At 35.0% G+C, this 23,916-nt stretch overlaps 1 protein-coding gene across 1 annotated transcript in view; it reads left to right on the top strand.

The window, feature by feature from the left end:
* LOC145666310 (uncharacterized) overlaps positions 1-23,916 on the top strand; it is a 741,735-nt gene that overhangs the window by 690,210 nt on the left and 27,609 nt on the right. Inside the window, exon 12 of the mRNA XM_081733400.1 lies at positions 16,439-16,615. Within this exon, the coding sequence (XP_081589526.1) occupies positions 16,439-16,615 (177 nt within the window). The remainder of the gene's footprint in view (positions 1-16,438; positions 16,616-23,916) is intronic.

Raw genomic sequence — 23,916 nt, 5'->3', positions numbered from 1 at the left:
GAGGGAACAGGGTCGATCTCGTGGGTGTTTTTCAGGTTTCCAGGTTGAGAACCGGGCAAGTCGCGCCTTGAGGAGCTGTTCTGGGATGGTGGTCGTTCCTGAGTGGACGAGACGGAGATATTGGCGAGACGCCCCTCAATAACTTCACTTGTTTCTTTCTGAACAGAGTTCTTTCACTTTTCCATCTTTTTTTCGAGCTGGTTGCAGACATTCTGCACGGTGTCGTGCATCTGTTTGATGCTCCCGTTACACTCAGAACGGATCTCCTCGAGCTGCGTTTCTTGCTCGATTTTCTTCCTAAGCCTGGCAAGTTGGGAAGCGAAGCTCACCTCCACTCTCCTGACCTGGTTATTTAAGTTTTGCGTGGTCTGTTTAACACGAGACGTGACTCGCTGTAATCCCTCAGACAATTCTGTATAATTCTCGTCCAGCTTGCTGGCTGTCTCAGCAACGCGAGAATTAAGTTCTTCTCGAGCGCCTTCGATCTCCCCCCTTAACTCGACGGTGGTGAGTTCCAACCGTTTGGTTAATTCACGCTCGCTGTGCTCAAGTCTCGAACTCACGTTCTTTAACTGGAGTTCGAGCCGTGCATTGCTCGTTTCAATGGCCTGTTCGAGACGTTGGTGCATGTCTTTCGATTTCCTACGCACCTGCTCCAGGCCATTTTCAATTCCCTGCTCTAAACGTAGTGTGCTCTGCTCTAATTTGCTACAGCTACTTGCTAAATTCATTGAACTTTCTTCTATCTTCCTTTCAAGCTTATTTTTTAAACTTCGCGAACTTTCTTCCAATTTAGACTCTAATTTACTCTTAAGGTTACGCTGTCCTTGTAAGATTTCACTTAATATGGCCGCAAGATTTATACCACTAATATTTCTTATCTCATTATTAACTGGGTTATCTGCAGTACTCGGGTTGACAGTCGGTTTTACTGTTTCTTCCCGGCGAGGCACTTCCGGTTCCCTACTGGTGGATGGCGGAACCGTTTCCACCACATCTGTGTTTACTACATTAACATCTGAGAGCTCGTCTACTCTTTGAGTAAAATTTTCATTTAAAAACTGGCTTTCCATTTTGCCGATTCTACGAGCCTGTGCTCTCATAACTACCATGAAAAATAACACGAAATACAAAATTTACTTCCCCCCAAAACTCTAAGAGCCGGAATTCTCTAACACAGTATATTCAAATTTTCACAAAAATCAAAATTCATAGGCACAACAAAAATACATTTTAAGACACACCAAAGTTCTTGGAAATATTGTTGGGGTTGAAAACACATAAACCGAAAATTTAAACCAAACGTACACTGACCATAAAGTATTCTGTAAGAGAAATACTTATTCGCCCTTTACGCTGTTGGCGCCACTAATATTGGCGCAAAAGCGTGAGATATCGTGCCCCACGCTGGGCGCCACAAATATTGTGAGGTGCAAGTAGCTATAGATGTAATCTATGCATACGAATGAAAACACCCATATAATTATCATAAATATGGTGGAGTGGCGAGGGATATTTAAATACTGTGTAAATTACCAAAAATGTAAATAAACTGCTTTTGCATATGTGATAAGGGAGTGATAAGGGTGATTTTTTTTTTGCCAATGCTACAATTGATAGTTGGTAGAGCATAAAAAAACTAAACAAAACAAAATTTTAGGGTTAAAACTTATAAAGTATGATCTTAGGGATTTTTGACGACAGTTATGGTTTTTGCAGCTACTTGTAAAGAGTTTTAGAATGTAATAAGGTTCAAATAAAAAAAATATTTTAAACACAGGTAGCAGCCTGTTTATGTACTTTTTACACTTATAATTGTGTCTTATTTGTTTTTTGGGCGGATTACTAGAATAAGGAGAAATGTTGTTTTGACTTTTACTCCTGAAATAAAGACATATAGATTAGCATTTGGGTACTTACCAATTAGGAAAGTAGACACCCTCACTATACTGTTGGAAGATTGATATTTATTCCTTTTCATGAATAAATGGGTGATGGAAGTAAACATTTACCACTTTCATATACAAACACTTATTAGAAATTTTCTTTAAAATGGTGCACCACTCACACTAATTGATAGAAATACACATTATGCACAGCACAGATACAGTAGATATATATATTTTACACTAGAGATCTGTTTGACCTCTTAAAGTGAACTGCCAAGCAAATAAACAATAAAACAGACTCCTCATGTTAATGAGTTCATTGTTTCTGACTGTTTGTGTACAGAGAGGAAGACTAAAAAATAACATTTTATATGGTTAAATTTAAATTTTAAATTGTATGATGCAGTTGCATGGTGATTCAGTGTTGCCTTAATGTTTACTTTATAGGAAGTTTCTGCTAACGGAAGGACTGGAGAAATGTTTACGCTGAATTTACACACCAATTGGTACTTACCCACATTTCCATTTCACTAGAAATCAAAATTTTGTTTCTTGAGGGTGAAAACTAGTGATGTTTTTAACGGTGTTACATTTGACCCAAAGTATGTCAGATTAAGGCTAGCAATGCTTCATGTTTTGCTATTTTCCTTTTTAAAAGTTTAGGAGAGGCACCGTTGTATAACGTGACAGGCCTGGCAATTTTACTTGAGATTTTTACTAATGATTTTAATATTTTATAACAGAAATGGATAAGAGTGCCACTGCACTATAAATAACTTTTGTTTACAGACTGGCTGTTACTTAATAACGCTGAAACAGTCATGGCAAAATTAGTCACTGCTTAGAAATTTGTGGTTGAAGGTTGATTGAGTTGAAAATTTGAACATGACGTGTTTAAAATTTTATAAAGTTTTACTGTTTTGGAACACTTTGTAGTTGGTTTACCACTATAAAAATTTAATATTTATGTACACTGTTTACTAACACAATTGTGGCACGATAAATGATAGTACATGTATATAATTTTACGGGACTCCACGGGAAGACGATCTTTACACTGTTTTGGGTTGTAACCTTTCGAATATCGAAAAGTTTGAAGCAACTTTAGATTCTGGAGTTTAGGAACTAATTTTTTCGCGTTTTAGCCACAACTAACAATTCCCTCACAATCACCACGAACGGGGTTATTAAACTTCACATTTCCTGGAAAAGCAGGGACTCGCTTTTCCAAGAATTACTGACAAAAGGTTTTGATGCCTGAGGCAATGCCTGTGTGTGGTTTTTTTTACCAAGCAGCACTTTGAAAATCAGCTTGCGCTAGCATACAAGCATACTTTGTGTGATAGGTGCTGCCACCACTGTTGAGAGCGGCAGTTTTAAAATTTTTTGCCCAAACAGAAGTTTATAACAACACATAAATAAATAATTACTATTTTTACTGAAATAAACATTACAAAGAATAGTTACACTTGATTAAACACACAGAAACTTAGAAAAATATATACAGAATTCAATACTATTACTATATACATGTAATATGTGTAGGAAGTCTTTTTTTCACTGGCTTTTTTTAAAACTGTTTGCTGCCATCCAGACGCCATTACTCCAAGAGAGAGAGAGATAGAAACATTTGTGTTATGATTAATTTTGATAATAATACAAGATTTAAATGTTTTGAACGTTGGGAAACACGATGACAATTATAGTCATGAATTTTAAACGGTCTTTCCAAGAATTGGTGAGCGTAATACGTTAATATTAATAATTTACACATAAAATAAGTTAAAATAAAATACAAGTTTTTTAAAAGTGCAGTGCATAATGGGAGAAAATTATAGGCCAGATAGCTGATGGTAACGAACTTGGGGTGAACTTGGGGTGAAGCCAAGCTATGAGCTTGGGACTTGCGAGATTCTTTTCAGAGGTGTGAAATCAACACCTTTAGAAATAGGAAATTTATTATGTTGACCCTAAAAATTTTATGGCTTTTGAAACAAAGCCTGGAGAGTGTTTGTAAGCAATGTTTTTACCTAGTTATTGCTATACCAGAGGAAGTTACCAGTATACTTCCTATACTCAAGGTTTTATCCTTTCTTGTTTATTTAGGGATTTTTTCACCCACTAGGAGTTATGGACCTTACACAACTTTTGCAGCTCAGACTGATGTCGCCAAAAAAAATCTCTGTTCAAGCTATCTCTGTAGCCACGAAGTTCAAACTTCCATACATGAAGTAAATGCATATGATATTATTTTTTTCTTATTCATCATATGTAGAGTATGTACGCGGGATATGTAAATCCATTAATGCATATAATATATACACTTTAATTCCCATTAATGAGATGCACGCAAAATTTAAATGATGTTCATAGCCTGTAAAGGAATAAAATACATACATGAAATACAATATACATCAAAATTGTATTAATACTCTTGTATTACGCTCGGTGTTTACCCAATAATATTCATAAAAGTTACATAATCATTAAAATGAATGCTAATGAATAAGCAATTAATTTGATCACAAATTATCATATATTTACATATTGATAGGGAAATGAGCACTCATCTGCATTTTGATATGCAGATGGAGGAGAAGGCATTTGGCCGTCTACACCTGGGTAATTCGAAGAAGTTGCATATAATTTATATATTGATTTTACTCAAACAACCTAACTTTTGACGATGCTCTATCCATATTTACGTGCTATACATCATTTTTAAATTTTTCATAATGTCTTTGCAAAAAGTTTTTAATTAGCCACCTCCTTATTATAGTTTTTGAGATATGTGGACAACTTCATTTTTTCATTGATTTTTCATTACTTTACTGTTCATGTTTCGTAACTTTTACTATGTTTCATCCATTGTAGAACAATTTCGTTTTTGAATGTAGAATCTACGTAGTCTGTTCTATCTTTAAGCTAAATTTCAATCATCTCCCGATTTTGCTTTTTGAGATAATTGGAGGAATTATTTGCTTTTCACTGATTTTCTTTTAACATTAATGTTAATGTTTCGTGGTTTTTCACTATGTTCCATCCAAGGGCTCCCTAGAGGCAGGGAGGCAAGGTGGGGCGCTGGCCCCCCTAGAGAAAATTGTACTTCAGAATATCGAAAATCCAATAGAATTTTTAGAATAGTTACATCAAAATTTGAAATTATATTTAAAATGTCGCTTATACTTGCCCCCCTTGGAAACCATAACATGGGCGCCCTTGGTTCCATCCACTGGCGTCTCTGGCATGTAAAATTTGGAAGGGGGGGCATCAAAGAAAGTGATTAAAATGGTGCTACCTAGCCCAACCTATTTATTATCTTCGATTCCATTTGTTACCTTTCTGCTTACCTTCACGGATCCCCTACGGTATATCAAGAACTCTGACATAATCGTTCCACAGCCTGAATAATATATTCCAAATAAATATAATAATTATTATTTATTTGTTATTCTGTCGTTAGTAAAGAAATTAAATTAGAATGAAATATTGAATATTTTGTAGTTCAAAATATTGGGGGGACGCGACCCCCTCGTCCCCCCGCCAGAGACTCGTATGGTTCCATCCATTTTAGAGCAGTTTGCTTTTGGAATATAGAATCTACATAGTCTGTTCTATATTTGAGCTGAATTTCAGCTATCTCCGCCAAAATCTGTTCACATTATTGCAACCGGATCGGCCATTTCCATTCTAATTGAACGTCTTCCAAACGCACTGATATTCTGTAAAAATAAAATAGTTTCGTTATTTAGTACAATTTTAACTTCCTGTCTTTTGTTGGAAAAAGAAATACAAATCATTTTCCACCCACTTTTTCGTATCCGTCAGAGTTAACCTGCAATCGGAGCAAGAATTAAGATAAATACCTCAATTATTCTACAGATCAGAAGTGCTCAATTTAGTTTACTTGGGTTCATTTTCTCCTATTCATGGTTAACCTTATGAATCCTGGATTACAATGATTCACAAAAATGTAAGTCAGATTGAGCGAAAGTAAGTCTTATTTACTTATTTGTATGCTTCCCTTGTTGGGGAAGATCTTGATGTTTATTATTATTATTATTATTATTATTATTATTATTATTATTATTATTATTATTATTATTATTATTATTATTATTATTATTATTATTATTATTATTGTGTCTTCAGCTTCTCCATACTATAAGCTCATTTTTCTAAAGCCCATTATACATAATCATAGTTTTCCATCGAATGCTGTATCAAACTTATCTTTGATAATCATTTGGTAAAATAAGTTTGCTAAAACTTTTACACGCACTATAAACGATCAAATACAAAACTTAATTTTGTTGCTCATTTGTATTTCTTCACTCAATTGTTATATTTATTTATTTATTTATTTGCCTGTTTTGCATACAAATGAGAGTATTCTCTAGTGCGCATACAGTTGTCAAAATTACAAAATAATTATATATATATATGCTATTAAAAATCTTACAAATAGGGTAATAGATAAATAACCATAACTTTCATAAGCTTACACATTCCTAACATAATTAACAAAAGACATTTGTTCATTGTCTTCAAAAAAAAAACTCATTTACCGAGTAGTAACACTTATCTACTAATAACTTGTGAAGATCAGATTTAAACAGAATACGATTTATTTCGCTTTAGAAAGTCAGGTAACTTTTTGAAAATTTTTGTACAGTTAATATATACGCATTCTTGAAAAAAAAAAAAAAATAGAAAAAAGAACTTTTTGGGGATAACATGCAAATTATTAACGAATCGAGTATTGTATTTATGGACTTTACTGTTTTCAATAAATAAGTATTTGCTACTTATGGTAAACAAGATAATTTTATATAGATACACCCAAAGTAATGGTAATGTGTTTTGCCCTCGAAAGATGGACTTGCAAGTCAAGACAATCCAAACACAACCGTTAGTGTTTTCTCTTATAAGCGAAACGTGCTAACACATTCAATAGAATAACCCCTAAAAATAATACCGTAACTTATTAAAGAATGGAATTTTGCATAGTGCATTGAAACTAAAGCCTGTGTTGTAACATTACCTACCGAAACAAATACTACTTAATTTTTTGTTGAGTTGCGAAATATGCTTATTCCAAGTTAGTTTCGAACCAATGGTGACACCAATAAATTTAGTTCAGATAGAAAAGTCAACTTTTTTGTTATTTACCATTCCATAGGGAATAAATTTATTTTGAAAAGAATAATAAAAATTTAGCAAGGAACTTTGATAGGCGTACAGTGCAACGCGGTACGATACTCGTTTGATGCAGTTATTTAAAAGTTGTTTAAATCGTGAATCTTAAAATACACGAGCAGTTAGAACTATGAATCGTGCATGTGAAATGTGAATGCTCACCAACCTGTAGTCTCTGGTCTTGCCAGCCTAACTTCAGCCACAATTTTTTTCCAAGACTTCTTTGTGTTGGTATTTATTGTAATATTCTTTAAGTTTACAGTTGAAACATGATGCTGCTTGTAGGCATCAATATGCATTTCAATTGTTTCCCGTGTCCAAGTTTAGTGCCACCGCACGGTGATTTTCTTTTTCTTTTTCTTTTTCTTTGTTTTTTGTTTTGTTTTTGTTTTTGTTTTTGTTTTAAATGCAATGTTGTGCTATTAGTGAACAGACCAGAGTGAAAGAAAGAAAGAGTTGAGTTAGTTTGAAAGAAGCGTGGTATCTATGCTAGGTCATTATTGCCAGAAGCAAAATACACATCAAAGTAGGTAGCCAGATCTTATCAATGTTGTCAGAACCCAGATTTGAAGTCGGTTCATATTTATGAATAAAGAATGATTCTCAAATCTCTCATTGTTGTTGTTTTTCCTGAACCTATTACATTAACCTGTTTTATATTATGTGTATGTTGCTTTAGGTGAATAATGTAAAACAGGTTAACATAGTAGGTTCAAGGAAAAAACGAGAGATTAAAGAATCATTTTTTATTCATACTACAATAACATACACAGTGAGTTGCGTCGCTCTATCTCTAACAGGCGTACCAAGAGTTTTCTGGGCCTTGTGTCCATCACGTCTTTTATTCACGTGACTCCCCAGTTTGCCTCATGAAAATTGTAATGTACCGACCGGGGATCAAACCCAAGACCATGCGGACAAGAGTCCAACGCTCCTAACCACTGGATAGAGCTCTCTAAATGCGAACAACACATATGTTAATGACAGAGAATCTCACAGCAGTAACTTCAACTTCTATGTGTATTGCAACACAGGAAACTTACACAGGAATTGTTCGAGGTCTATTTCATAAACATTTAGATCGTCGTTGGTGAAAATGGCTACCCCATAATGTTTGATAGACCTCGAACAATGGGAAATAAATTTTATGTTATTGATCATCATTGTTAATTGTAAGCGTGTTCATCCAATGTTCAAGCACACAAAAGAAATGCATGTCTTTGAGCTCACTTCTAAAAGAACATCAAAATATTCCATCTTATTTCCCAGCCCTTGCACATTTTGAGAAAATAATATTAAGAACACCAGATTTCCTATTATCAACTTGAACCTCTTAAAACCTACTGTTAAATGGGATAAGCTGGTAGTTTACATAAGACTTGTTTTCAATTTGACAGTTAGAAGAAACTGCATATTTGGGTTGTGTCACAGGCCTTGGTCTAATACAGAAATATCAGCTGAAGATTCAACTGTTGAGTTACACATGCCATGAGTTACCCAATGGAATTGATACACGCCATTTTTATTACGATGATTGTTATTATAATCGTTCTTTTAACATTTATAATCACTATTATTAATTACTAACACTACCATTATTATTAATCAAGCGTGTAGACCTACTGTACCAAACTAAATGAAAATAAGAAAATATTAGTGATTATAGGCATCTACCTTATTATTCATATTTTTTAGAACTCCTTGTTGCTTGAAGAAGAATCCTATTTTCCAGAGTCCTCTTGCAGAAATCTTGACAGATTCAAGTTTATTTTAGCTCAGTTTAGCCCGCCGTCAGTTCTATCATCTGATTTCATTCAGTTCTACGTATTAGTTGACATTCTGTTTGTCTCATCTGATCATTAAGCTTTCGTTACACTAAACAATAGTTCGTCGTGTGCATTATTGACTAGTATAGCAAGAATATGCTATATAATTTTCAACACATTTGGTGCATCTATTTTCTCGCAAAACGCCCACCACATTTTACAATTATTCCTATCAAGTGTTGATATTATAGATTTCAAAACAGAAAAATCATTGTCATCTCATTTCCATCGAAACTAATTTTAAGTTTTAAATTATTAAACGAAAACATTGTTGATGCCTCGCGGTAATACAGGTGCAACAATGAAAATAATTTAAGCCTAATCTCTGGTTACAATAAAAATACAATAAAATAGGGGTTCGAGGCAATATGGCGTCGATATAGGACAACCCATCTCGAACTCCAGTTTAATATATCTTTATTTTTCTACAAATGTTACTTTTTAGTTCTTTTGAGTGTGATACAAACTTTTACAAAGTGTGGGCGTTCTTGATGCTACTAATCTTACTAATTACAATGTTTATAGTAACTGACAATTAGTTTAACACGGGCAATTTCGGGCAAGATGACTGTACCACTTTGATTTACAATTTCGGTTGTAATTTTGATATTATATAATGTTTAACAATTTAGCTTAATTCAATTCCTACTTTTTAGTAGTGTAATAGCCGACATGGCTAATGGCTGCGGTATCTAATTATTTAACCACAAATGTGTGCAGTTTAACCACAAATGTGGTTCTAGAACAAGAACAAATATAATCCTTGTGAATTGGTAACAGTGAGTAAGTACAACATACGAGGACCCTTCAGAAAGTACTCTTCGATTGGTTAAATAAAAGAAAGAAAGACCAAAGTAAATAAAAAGAATGTTTATATACATCTGAAAACTACTTCTTTGTTCTATTTTTCAACCTAGTTTCCATAAACATTCAAGCATTTATCATATCTGTGCACTAGCGTAGAAATTCCATCAGTATAAAAATCTCCCTCCTGTGCCTTGAGCCACCTGTGACCGCATCTTTCAGCCCCTCATCATCACTAAAGTGCCGAGATCATATAACACAGTCCTAGAAATTTGTGGAAATTGATCAGAAAGCTCCGAGATTGTAAAACGTCGATTTTCCTTAACTTTTTTCCACCAATTTTCTGAACGAGTTCATCAATGACCACTGATGGCCTGCCACTTTTCTCTTCGTCATGAATGTTTCTTCGTTCACTTTTAAATAAACGAACCCATTCACGAACAAATTCTTAACTCATCACACTTGGTCCATACACGGCACAAAGTTCCCGATGAATAGCTACTACCAAATATTGTTATGCCTTAAGGAAACGTATAACAGCTCGCACCTCGCACTTGACCGGGTTTTCTATTCTAGCACACATTTTGAGATGCTACAAAAGTGGAAATAGTAATTAGACAACCTTCACTCTACCGCACCTGGATGTAGACTGATCTACCGCTCACATCTGTGCAAACATAGTAGCGCTGCTCCCATTACTTCACGCAAGTAAGGTTACTTTCCAAACGCGCCTCGTAAGACATGAATAGCATATAGTATACTTTAGTACCAGTATTTTAATACTAAAGACTATAGATTTAGTTCATTGGTCCATAGAACTATGGGATGTATTTCGAGCTCAGGCATTCCGGCGACACACGGAGATCTCGTAAACCTATTACTAATTAATAAATACCGAAAATTAATAATTAATTTTGGTAATTTGTAGCAGTGCAGAATGGAGCAGTTTCACTCTCCAGAGTCCCTAACAAAATGTACATCTGATTTTAATTTATCCATAACATTAAATGTAAAATTATCTAGGAATAATTCTAAATTGATTTGGCACTTTGATAGGAATAAATCGCTGTACTAAATTAATTATATATAATTCCACTTACTATCTTGACATAAAACGAAAATCATGTCCTTTCGAGTATCTAGAAAATCGAAAAACGAGAACTTGAGTTGTTTATAGTGATGCTTTTGTAGATTATTGTTAGATGTCTCTTGTCCCAGTACATCATGATATTGTATTGCACAACTGTTACAGGCTTCACAACAAGTATCGCTACTCTGTGAATTCAAAGAACTGATGATAAACCAAAATTTTCGGAACGTTTAGAAACACACACTGCACAGTACTGCTTCCTCTACTAAAGCTTGCGGCTATTTCGATTTGGAAACTTTCACACAATGTTTTATTCGATGCTTTCAGCTCGCTACAGTAAGTGGCAGGGCCTCCTGGGCTCCTCCACAAATATGGCTACTTTCTCCAATACTTTACATAGATTTCTTGTGGTTATAAGGCTGACGTACACTTCTTTGGCGAGATAGACTTAGATTCGATTCCCAGTGGGAGTTCATATGATTGGGATCCTATGTTAATCTGTGGTTCTACTCATATAGCCTTGTTCTAAAGTAGATGTTTAACTTCAAACGAATAACCAATGAGACGTTAATTATAGTTTTTTTAAAAAATAAGTAACTCCAACACCACTCTTTCTAATATAGGAGACTCTCGTTAATTCGAACAAAAGTCTATTCCCTTCGAAAACTGTATTGAAAATGTCGGTAAAAAAAATGTGGGTAAATCGACCTTATGAGCTTCCAATTTGGATAGTTCCAAGTAACACAGTGCAGAAATTTTTAGTGTTCGAGCGATTGCAAAGGAAAAATTGACATGAGTATTTGAATATTGAACCAAATTTAGTGTACACTTTATGATCATTTAGCACAAAGAGAATGTTAATTCATTTTATTTCTGATACCATAGAGATTAAGATATTGTTGCGTCAGTATTCTTGATATGATTTGTATTGTTTTAAATTTGAAAAGAATTGTCAAATTTTATGACACAGAAATCATATATATAATACTCGTGTATGAAGGAATCAACAGATTTTCTCGTACTATATCCTCGGGAGTGAGTGTCTGATTAATCAAGAAATGGACAGTGTGATGCAGTGGCGGATCCAGGATATGATCAAGGCAGGGACTAAACCATAGTTTGCAACATTATCCAGTGTAAACCAAAACTCCTCGACAGAGGATGAGACAAGACAAGAGAAGTGTAAAGCAGAATTTAAGTCCATTTTATCCAGTGTATACCTGAGCGTCAAGGGGGGACTATATCCCCTATAACCCCCCTTGGATCTGCACCTGCTGTGATGTAATATCTAGTTCCGTGTCCGATCCTCAGGCCACTTACACTTTTCACTTATATTTGAATTTATATAGTAAATTATTTTATTTTCGAAATTCAAGAAGAATTTCAGGGAAGACTTTATACAATGGTGTAGCCACTGGGAGCCCATCGGGGCCAGGCCCCCCAAATGATTTCCTGGACCCCCCAAATGACCAGCTTTTAAAATATCAACGTAAGATTACTTCATTTCACTCACTTAAAAATAACAAAGTTTACATATAATTAATAATTTACGGTAAATTATATTTTTATATGGCACAGTAAGTACATTATATTTTTATATGCTGTAACTAGTATTTTAAAAAACATATTTTTTTATCAGATGGAAAATTTGGTGAAAAACAACGTTTTCATTCAGTTTTCAGTTTGAATTTCATTCGTTTTTTTTTTTCTGCTACTTGCTATAAAACAGAAGTAAGATATAGCTATTAATAAAATAATTATGGCGTTTTTTAGTCACGAATAATAAATACATATTTTTGACAGAAAATCTTACAGAAATTAAGTGAAATTTCAAAGAAAATCAGTCTTTTGTAGATAGGTTCTGTATACAGGAACTTAAATTGAAATAGTTATGCACAAAGGTATAATGTTTGGTCCGGATCAGTAGTTCTTGGTGAAGCATAATAAAAACTACCTGATACATAATATTTATGAAGATAAAGCAAGAAAAGCTAAAAAAAACAGTTTTTTTTTTTAGTTTTCCGGACGGAAACCAAAATTTTTTTTCTTTTTTTCTTTTTTTTTTTTTCAGGCCTCAAAATCATTAGCTGTAACACTTTTCTTTTGGCTTTGTACATTATAGCTGGGCCTCCCACAAAACGACGGACCCCTTCTAGATAAAAACCTGCTAGCTACACCCCTGACTTTATAAATATTAGTAATAGTTGAATTAATGCTTCTCATTCAAGCTTATAATATTAGCCATAGTTTAAGTGTTGCCATATTTATAGGGTCTATTGTAGTATTATATATTATCCTTCCCTGTCTCATGCTTCTCTAGTTTTCCATTAAAAAAAAAAAAAAAAAAAACTACATATAAATATAATACGTACGACGGTAGTCATAAAGTTTCAATTATCACTTCGAAAAAATTAAGCTTCCACCATGAAGCTTGGCAATCGTGTTAGTTCTTCTCTATATATTTACTCTTGAATGCGACACATTTTTCCCAATGATGGATAACTTGGCGGTAGAGAACTGCACCCAAAGCCCGGGCCCGAAAAGTTTTGGAGATTTTCGACCTGAGCCCGGCCCGGCCCGATAAGTTTTTTAAAATTCTTGGTCCAAGCCCGGCCCGGGCCCGATAAATTTAAAAGTTTCATTTTGTAACATTTTTCGCGGGCACACTTCTTCAACGTTTGCCTTTATTCTAATTATCGTTTAACGAAAGTCAATAATTATTAAAGAATTGCAATTAATCGGCCCCAGCCCGGCCCGACTTGAAGATAAATCAGTGTCGGCCCGCCCAATCCCGGCCCGGTCCAAAGAAATAACAGAGTCGGCCCGCCCAAGCCCGGCCCGTGCAGGTCTCTACTTGGCGGAGACCTTGGTTGTAGAAGTCTTCATTTTGGCTGTTCAGTTAACTTCGTCGTCATTCCGGAAATACTTGCCACACAATGGTTTCTTAATCCGCAGAAAAGGGGAAAAATCACCGGGTGTCATCTCTGGAGAATATAGGAGGTGAGGCAAAATTTGATATCCCAAAGAAGCAGCATGTGTGACTGTGCCCTGTGCAGAATGAGCTGGGCGTTGCGGTGGAGCAAAAAGACAGCTCTGGGAGAGCTTTCCTCGATGCTTCCTCTTGATATCCTCCTGTAACCTCGTCAGGACATTTCGGTAGTATGCTCCTATGATGGTTTCTTTTTTACAAGCATAATCTTAGCAACACACTATGTCAGTGTCAGAAGACATTCAGCATCACCTTGCCCGACGATGGTTGGATTTTCGCCTTTTTCGCTGTGGTGAATCCACAGTTTCCATTGGATTGTTTTGTTCCTTTGTCTCAGGGTCATAGTAGTACACCCAGCACTCGTCCTTAGTGGTTAGGCATTTAAAGAAGTAATCTGGATTGGCCTGACAGAGCTGCAATATTTCCTGCTGCCTCCGTTCGTTCATTCTCAGGCTTTTTGAATGGGTGTGATCAGCGGGCGGCGACCTTTGTTATGTACAAAATGTTGTGCAACTTGTTGGAAACTGATCCATGACTGATTTTCATTTTTTCCACTATCGCCTCAATTTGTGATACGCCGGTCTGCGAGCACTAGGGCCTCCATTTCTCTTGTGATTGTTGGTTCTTTACAGAGAGATGGTCTGCCACTTCGTTCTTTGTCATTCAGACTTTTCTGATCACACTGGAAGAGTCTGCACCACCTAACCACTGTGTCATATGATGGTGCATTGTTGTACTTCCCTTCAAATGTAGAAAATTAATTAACGAATGATACTCCACTTTATCAATCAGCTGCGCTATTTTGTTTTAGCTCCTCTAGCGGCGTGCGACGGTGCTGTGGCACAGGAATTTCATTGTGTACCAGAACTACAGACATGGACCTGCAAAGAAACAAAAAATATAGTTTATCTAACTAAAAAGTTGAAAGTATTTTCGCTACGTAAGAAACACTCATGCTCAAAAGTCTAGCTACTCGCCATTCTTTAGTGATCTAAGTTGGATCTTTCAACTACTAATTAAATTGCTTAGCAAAGAAGATTAAAGGAAGCAAAAAATATGTGATTCCGTCTATGAATAAAAGTTTTCTTTAAAAAATTATATTCTACTATGAACACAATAAATCCAAATGTTTTATATCCAATCATTAAAATTTGAAACCCAAATGTTATATATGCTCTTATTTTTAATTTTGCCGCAGTTTATACATTTCTAAAGGTTGAGAAAGTCTTGATAATATTACAACATAATCTTTTATTGTTTAAAATAATAAAAGAATAAGTTGATCAATAGCTGAAAGTTTTTGTTGTTATTATAGTATTGTGGTGTGCAAAACTGAACATCTCTACTGAAATCTAACTTTTAGTTGATTAAAAACAAAAATACTGAACTTTTCTTTTTTCTGAGGTTTTAGATTTTAATCATTCATTGATTGTTCGTATATATATATATATATATATATATATATATATATATATATATAAGATTGGTAGGCATAGGACAAATGGAAAATTGCTTAAGTGAATGTACAACTTAAGCACATTACAGTTGATAATTTATTGTAAAAACTTTCTGAGTGTAAACATCATAAGTTGTTGTTATATCTCTCTTGATCTTAATAGTGATGATGAAGGATTATGCGCATATAATGTTATGCCAAATTTTGTTCAGGGAGTATTTATGCCAGAATGTAATTTGGATTTCTCTGGTCGAAAAAAAAAAAAAAAAAAAAAAAAAAAAAAGAGTTTCAGATGCTTGTCTATTTTGTATGGTGGTGAATTGTCCATAATATGTACTTATGAAATGTTGTTTCGTAACTTTAGGTTGCTTTTAGAGTCCTTTTCCTGAAGCAGTCTTGTACTTATCATTTTTCGTATTTTTTATTATTTATTTTTTATTTTTAAATTTTATTTTATTTTTATTTTTTATTTTTATTTTCATTTATTTATTTATTTATTTACTATTTTTTTTTTCATTTTCTATTTTTTGTTGTTTTTATTTTTATTTATATATTTATTTTTGGTCTAACGCGAGAGTTCGTTTGAGACATACGTTATCGCGTACATGAGATATGAAAGCATGCAGCACCTCAGAGATTAGAGAAAAATTCTGACCTCTTTTTAACTTGTTAGGGTATACTTTTAGGGTTCTATCTTCGTATTTTAACTTTGTACTTCGTGAAAATCTTTTGTAATTTGTATGGACAAAGTAAGGAAACCTCATTTTTTTAAAAGTTGTTTTGGTATCATTGATCTTAATTTAGATTAAATCTCTAATCAAAGTAATATTTTTTCTTTCAAAATTTAAAAATTCATTTTTATTTCTCTTCAAATATGCTAGTAGAGTATCACTGTAGTTTTCTGTAATTTACAAATGACTTTCTTTTATGTAAATTAGATAAAACTGACCCAAAGTGTGGTCATTCCTTATGAACTTTATGACACAACATTGTAATAGAGAATATCTAATTTGGACGTGATTGTATATACATTATTGATTTTAAAAGACATTTCTTAAAAAAAAAAAAAAAAGAAAAAGAAAAGAAAAGAAAAAAGGAAGAAAGAAAGAAAAAGAAATTTTGTTTGTACAAAATAACTTTCTTACCACTCAACTTTTGTTAGCTTATCATTTCCATCTATTTTAGATTGCAACGTTAAGATTGAAGTTACAAGAAAAGTCCATAGAACATCAACAATTGCGAGAGGCCAATTACCTAGAGACCAGGAAGATCAAAGAACACGTTGGTGCTGCTTTAACGGCAGCCAGTGAAAGAATGAGACATATTGAAACAAAAATGGAACAACTCTGGGATGGAATAGAGGTACAAATATATTTTGTTTAGTATCATTTCTTCAGTAGAATGTACATCCCCAATCTATGTACCTTGATTTGTCAGGATCACTCACATTATGAACTTAAGTTTCTATCATATTTGTGTTCATTCTAAAATTAAAGATATACAGCGTTCAAAGAAAGGTTAGAACCGAAATAAACAAATCTAGTCATCGAACAAAATATTTATCGCGTGCTCATGTGTCTCTCAGCAGCAGGGTAACTTTTATGATGGGAAGATAAAAACTACAGTTTCATAAGACGGAAAACAGACATTGAAAATAACTACACAGATGAACTCAAAAAGTTTAATTCATGTCAATGTCACAACATCTCAATTGCCAGTTCACTATACTGCTGTGAAAATATATTAAATACATTTAAACTCAAATTTTAAATTACATACATTTTCTCGCCGTTTTATAAAGGCTTTCTCCTCTTAGTTTAACATCACTAAGCGGAGACTCAACCTTGACTTGAATATTCTATCAAGCTGTCAACTTAACATATGATGGTTCTACAAATTTGGAGGCTTTGGAACGTTTTTCTAAGCTAGATCACGCCATACTCCGGAATGTAAAATCGTCTGGGAAAGGAAAGAAATTCCTCTTAATATTTTTGGAATAAAATTTTTCTCAATGGTAACTTACTCGAAGTACATAAAGTGGCACCGTTGTCAGAAGTTTGGAATTATTTATAGTAATTTATACAGAGTGATTCAGAAGGAATGTCACATAATTTGTGAGGTGATTCTACATGTAAAAATAAACCGAAAAAGCCCTATGAACATGTGTCCGATTTTCGATTTCTACGGAACTGGAGCCGGTTGAAGACTCACACATCCATGAATGATTATGAGGACAAGTGTGAATATTACTTACCGAAATGCTGTGTAGGCGCTGTGGGGGACAGAATAATGGTGGGACAGATGACTGATCTATCCTACATGAGGTGTAAGGGTTCTCCGACAGATGGCAGCGCTGTGACATCGCACCGAGGCAACAGCTGAAAGCGTGCCCAATGTGCAATCGTGGATTGGATCAGTGAGCAGTCGTGAGGCCGTGTACGTGTCGTACTTGAGTGTTGCATCGATTCACGGTACCAGACAAGTATCCCAGTATCTGAATAACACATTTCCTCAACGATAGATTGGCCATGACGGACCCATTAACTGGCTTTCCAGATCACCCTAACTATAGCACGGCCAACAAGAGATGGTCTCTGACGTTTCTTACCACATGCGCTGGAACATTGCAGCCCCTACTTTGATACCAGTGTTACCAACCACGATCACTCTGTCTTATACCATTAATTAAATTGCCACTACAGTTACACCGAAAAAAAAGTTGACACGCGAGTAGTGGCAATGTCACTGCGAGCTGTCAGAGACGTTCTCTTACTGGACGCACTATAACTCCACTAGACTTCTGTTTATGGGGCTGGTTAAAGGGGATGTCTAGGCTTCGAAGGTGGATACATGTAAAGAACTTGTCGCTCGCATCCCCGACGCTGTTGCTCGCATTAAAGCCCGCCGAGATGATGTTCGATGTACAATACCACACACCCTTCAACTCGTTGACAAGTACATTGAGATGGGTGGGGGATTTTTTTAAACACCTCTTGTAGGATGGATCAGTCATGTGTCCCACCATTATTCTACCCACCACAGCGCCTACACAGCATTTCGGTAAGTAATATTCACACTTGTCTTCATAATCATTCATGGATGTGTCTAGTCTTTAACCCGTTCCAGTTCCATCACGATTGAAAGTCGGACATATGTAGTAGGTGGGGGATACCTGACACCCGGTAGCTGAAAAATCGCCTTTTTTTCCATGGTCTCCTGAGAGCAAGGACTCAATTTTCCACTGTCTCACGATACGCTATGACCCACGCCCCGTCCACCCATGGTCTTTTACGACCTCCATGTTAGGGGTGAATTTGTTCCCTTTTATGAGCACTTTTAAGGGGGTGTACTCGTTCCCTTTTATGATCACTTTTCCACCCCCTACGAACACATAGCAGAACATAAGACTACGTAACATAACGAACATACAGCAGAGCAGATTGAACTCGTACCCTTTTATGAACACTTTTTCAGGGGTGAACTCGTTTCCTTTTATGAGCATATTTTTCAACCCCTATTTTAACATAGGAGATAACACATAAGATTACGAACACATAGAAGAGCAGATAACACATAGCACTACGTAACACACAGCAGAACAGATAACACATAAGAGTACGTAACATAACAAGGGTGTACTCGTTCTCTTTTATGAGCATATTTTTCAACCCCTATTTTAACATAGGAGATAACACAAGATTACGAACACATAGAAGAGCAGATAACACATAACACTACGTAACACACAGCAGAACAGATAACACATAAGACTACGTAACATAGCAAGGGTGGACTCGTTCTCTTTTATGAGCATATTTTCCAACCCTTATTTTAACGTAACATAACGAACATACAGCAGAGCAGATTGAACTCGTTCCCTTTTATGAACACTTTTTCAAGGCTGAACTCGTTCTCTTTTATGCATATTTTTCAACCCCTATTTTAACATAGGAGATAACACATAAGATTACGAACACATAGAAGAGCAGATAACACATAACACTACGTAACACACAGCAGAACAGATAACACATAAGAGTACGTAACATAACAAGGGTGTACTCGTTCTCTTTTATGAGCATATTTTTCAACCCCTATTTTAACATAGGAGATAACACAAGATTACGAACACATAGAAGAGCAGATAACACATAACACTACGTAACACACAGCAGAACAGATAACACATAAGACTACGTAACATAGCAAGGGTGGACTCGTTCTCTTTTATGAGCATATTTTCCAACCCTTATTTTAACGTAACATAACGAACATACAGCAGAGCAGATTGAACTCGTTACCTTTTATGAACACTTTTTCAGGGCTGAACTCGTTCTCTTTTATGCATATTTTTCAACATAGCAGTTACGAACACATAGTAGAGCAGATAATAAACACAACAACCTCCATTTTAGGGGTGAATTTATTCCCTTTTATGAGCATATTTTCCAAACCCTATTTCAACATGACAGAGACTACGAAACATGACGAACATAGAACAGGGGGTGTATTCATTTTCTCCATCCCTAATTGAACATAGCAGAAATTACACTGAGTCTACGTAACACACAACAACCTCCATTTTAGGGGTGGACTCGTTCTATTTTATAATTACTTTTCCAACCCCTATTTTAACATAGCAGAAATTACATAAGATTTTTTTCAACCCCTATTTTAAGACAATGAATACCTATGTAACTTGAACCGATTTGGATGAAACTCAGCATATGGGGGTTTTCGACAATGCTGAGTACGAATATCATACCTATTTTTACCTGGGTCCTACAGTTTATGTGGCATACGCCCTTTCTATGACAATTTGAACCGATTTGGATGAAACTCGGCATATGGGGGTTTTCGGACATGCTGATTACGAATATTATATTTATTTTTACCGGGGTCTTATAGTTTATGTGGGATACGCCCTTTGTATGACAATTTTAACCGATTTGGATGAAACTCGGTATATGGAAGTTTTCGCACATGCTGATTACGAATATTATATTTATTTCTACCTTGGTCTTATAGTTTATGTGGGATACGCCCTTTCTATGACAATTTTAACCGATTTGGATGAAACTCGGTATATGGGGGTTTTCGCACGTGCTGATTACGAATATTATATTTATTTCTACCTTGGTCTTATAGTTTATGTGGGATACGCCCTTTCTATGACAATTTTAACCGATTTGGATGAAACTCGGCATATGGGGGTTTTTGGACATGCTGATTACGAATATTATATTTATTTCTACCTGGGTGTTATATTTTGTGGGATACGCCCTTTGTATGACACTTAAAACCCAATCACTCATAAACGAAGCAACATATTGAGGTGGTGTTTCCACATTTAGCAATTGGTCATTAACTACTAAAAGTTCCAAAAATAATGACCATCGAGGTCAAAGGTCAACATACTTAAAACCTAATCACTCGAAAACGGATCCATATATTGAGATGGTGTTTCCAAGTCTGGTAATTGGTCATCAGGTACTACAAGATCCAAAACATTGACCATCGAGGTCAAAGGTCAACCTACTTAAATCCTAATAACTCGAAAACGGATCCATATATTGAGATGGTGTTTCCAAGTCTGGTAATTGGTCATCAGGTACTACAAGATCCAAAACATTGACCATCGAGGTCAAAGGTCAACCTACTTAAAACCTAATCACTCGAAAACGGAGCCACATATTGAGATGGTGTTTCCAAGTCTGGTAATTGGTCATCAGGTACTACAAGATCCAAAACATTGACCATCGAGGTCAAATGTCAACCTACTTAAAACCTAATCACTCGAAAACGGATCCATATATTGAGATGGTGTTTCCAAATCTAGTAACTGGTCATCAGGTACTACAAGTTCCAAAATAATGACCATCGAGGTCAAAGGTCAACACACTTAAAACTTAATAACACGAAAACGGACCCACATATTGAGATGGTGTTGCCACATTTAGTAATTGGTCATCAACTACTACAAGTTCCAAAATAATGACCATCGTGGTCAAAAGGTTAAAGTACTTAAAACCTAATCACTCGAAAACGGAGGCACATATTGAGGTGCGGTTTCCAAATCTAGTAATAGGTCATCAACTAGTACACGTTAAAAACGTACTGACTTTCGAGGTCAAAGGTCAAATATTTAAACCTTAATAACTCGTAAACGGAGTCAGCAAGAGATTTCTGTGACCTATTCATTTTTTTTTTGCTCCAAGCAGAAAAAGTGAAGAATGAATAAATTTTAGTGACTTATTTGCTATTGTACTAACGAGAAAAAAATCAAAACAACGCCATTTTTAACTTGCTCAGAATTTCTGTACATTTTGGGTTATTCAAAATAATTTGGATGGACTAACGAAAAAGAAAACAAAGATATGCCATTTTAGCTAGCTGAGAATTTAAAGAAACAAAGGGAACCTACTCAATTTTCTATCAACGAGAAATGCCATATTTCAACTACCTCAGAATTTATGTCTTCTCGTACTAATTAAATAAACGAAGGAATATTGTACCAATGCGAAATGCCATTTTTTCTAGACCATGTTCTAATATTTAAACAAACGAAGGGGTGAATTTGAGTGACCTATTCAATTTTGCACCAGTGAGAAATAACCTCCTATTTTAAATAAACAAACAAACGGATAAATTTAACCGGCTCAGAAGTGTACTATTTAAACAAACGAAGGTCTCTTGAGCGAGATTTCCAATTTTGTAGCAAGAAGGACTATTTTCTAACTAACTCAAATTTGGATGGAGTGTTTAGTTTTGTTCGAACCAGAAAAATTTGATTGGATTATTTCCTTATGTACCAACTGGGAAAAGTGAAGGAATAAATTTGGGTAGAATATTTAGTTTTGTACCTAGCAAAATAAGAAAAAGAAGTGAAGAACGAATAAAATTTGAATGGTCTATTTTCTTATGTACCAACAAACAAAATGGAGCACCAGCGACAAAAAAGAAACCGAAGGAGGAATAAATTTGGGTGACCTAATCAGTTTGTAATACGCAGAATCAGCATTCTATACTTTTTTCTGCCATTCATTGGGGTTGTCCTATTTCCTTTTGTACCAACGAGAACCATTTTTAACAGACATAGAATTTGTACCAAACAGAAAAGAGGAGCTACACGATTAAACAAAGCAATCAATTTTAACTAGCTCAGAATTTATGTGCCTTTTGTAACGAAGAAACAAATATGAAGGAGGTTCATTTTAACTAATCCTGCTGCGAGTAGATCAATTAGTACATAGTAAAAAAATAAAACAATATGGCATTATTGCGACTTTCATTTTCGAATACATACGAATTAGGCTACTATGGCAAAAAATTCTACTCTCTCCTTATGCTTTAGAAACCCGTTAGTAGAGCGTCGATTCAGTAATCCGTATTGGAGTATACCGTTTATACAACAAACAAGCTTCTTAGTCCCACTCCAGAAATTAGAAAACAAATTCTTTCTTCTATGTTCTTCGGCACGCATTTTAGACCAAGGGCAGCAAGACACTATATTAAATAACACTTCTGCTGTATAGAAATTCGATTCTCTCGATCTTCTGCTTTATTTGGAAATTATCCACATCTTAGAATTTATCAGGTTACACCTAGTAAAAGAAAACGAACAGATAATTTTGAGACAGTTCCATATGGGTAAATACAGTATTAGTAGAAACGATAGTTTTTAATTAAGTAGAGATAAGGAGAGAGTGAAAAAAAATGGAAAATTAAATTTTAAATTATTATTATTATTATTATTTTAGAGGTCAAAAGGAAGAATAAATGAATTTGAGTGGCATATGTACGGAATTTAGTTTTGTACCGGACAAAAAAATTTGAATGGAATATTTTATTTTGTATCAGCTGGGAATTTAGTACTGTACCATTGTATCAATTTAAGTATTTTGTACTATTTAGTACCACCGAGAAGGTGTAGAATATTTAGTTTTGTTGGCTTCTTTATTTTGTATTAAGGACTAAAACCTTTAACACATACTTGGTTGTGTGCATTACAATGGCAGAAGTTTTTCATTTCCCTGTGGTACAACGTAATGCTCGCCCCGCTTATTCTAGGTCTACAGTTAGATATTTTCGATTGGATAATGGTATACAGCCACGTTTTGTTGAGCACAATGCCCACTATAACGATGTGGTAGACAATTATTTGATGGATAGATATTTGTTTAATAGTCGATATAACAAATGGTATATGATAGAATTTGTTAAGCATTTATCGCAGGTAGATATTAAGATAGACTTTTTGTCGTTGGTTACTCGTTTAACCTCACACAGTTCTCTTTTCCAATCAGCTACCTTTTTGCCCATGAAAACTAAGGGTAATAGTTATACCGTGATAGCTTTCTTTCGCTATGGGGGAACGCAGGACACTTTGGATGAGTTATTAAAGTTTTGGAATCATGTGTGCGAGTTCAGGCCAAGTATCCAGATTGCGGATTTACTTGGTTGCTTTACACGATGTGGTACAACTGGCCTTTTTGCGGTATCTCCTGATACCTATCTGTTGGACCTCGCGGTATTTGGAAACTTGGTGAAAAAGAATAACAAATGGTTTTTCTCACAATAAAGCTATACATATAGAATTATCCATTATGGCAAAAAAAAAATACTACTTTCTCCTTATGCTTAGTTGGAGTAGACTTCGATAA

The sequence above is a fragment of the Thermobia domestica genome, chromosome 12 (assembly GCF_964235325.1).
Source record: "Thermobia domestica chromosome 12, izTheDome1.hap1.1, whole genome shotgun sequence".
Classification (NCBI taxonomy): domain Eukaryota; kingdom Metazoa; phylum Arthropoda; class Insecta; order Zygentoma; family Lepismatidae; genus Thermobia; species Thermobia domestica.
The sequence above is the reverse complement of the archived record's forward strand: the minus strand, read 5'-3'. Positions and strand labels throughout refer to the sequence as shown.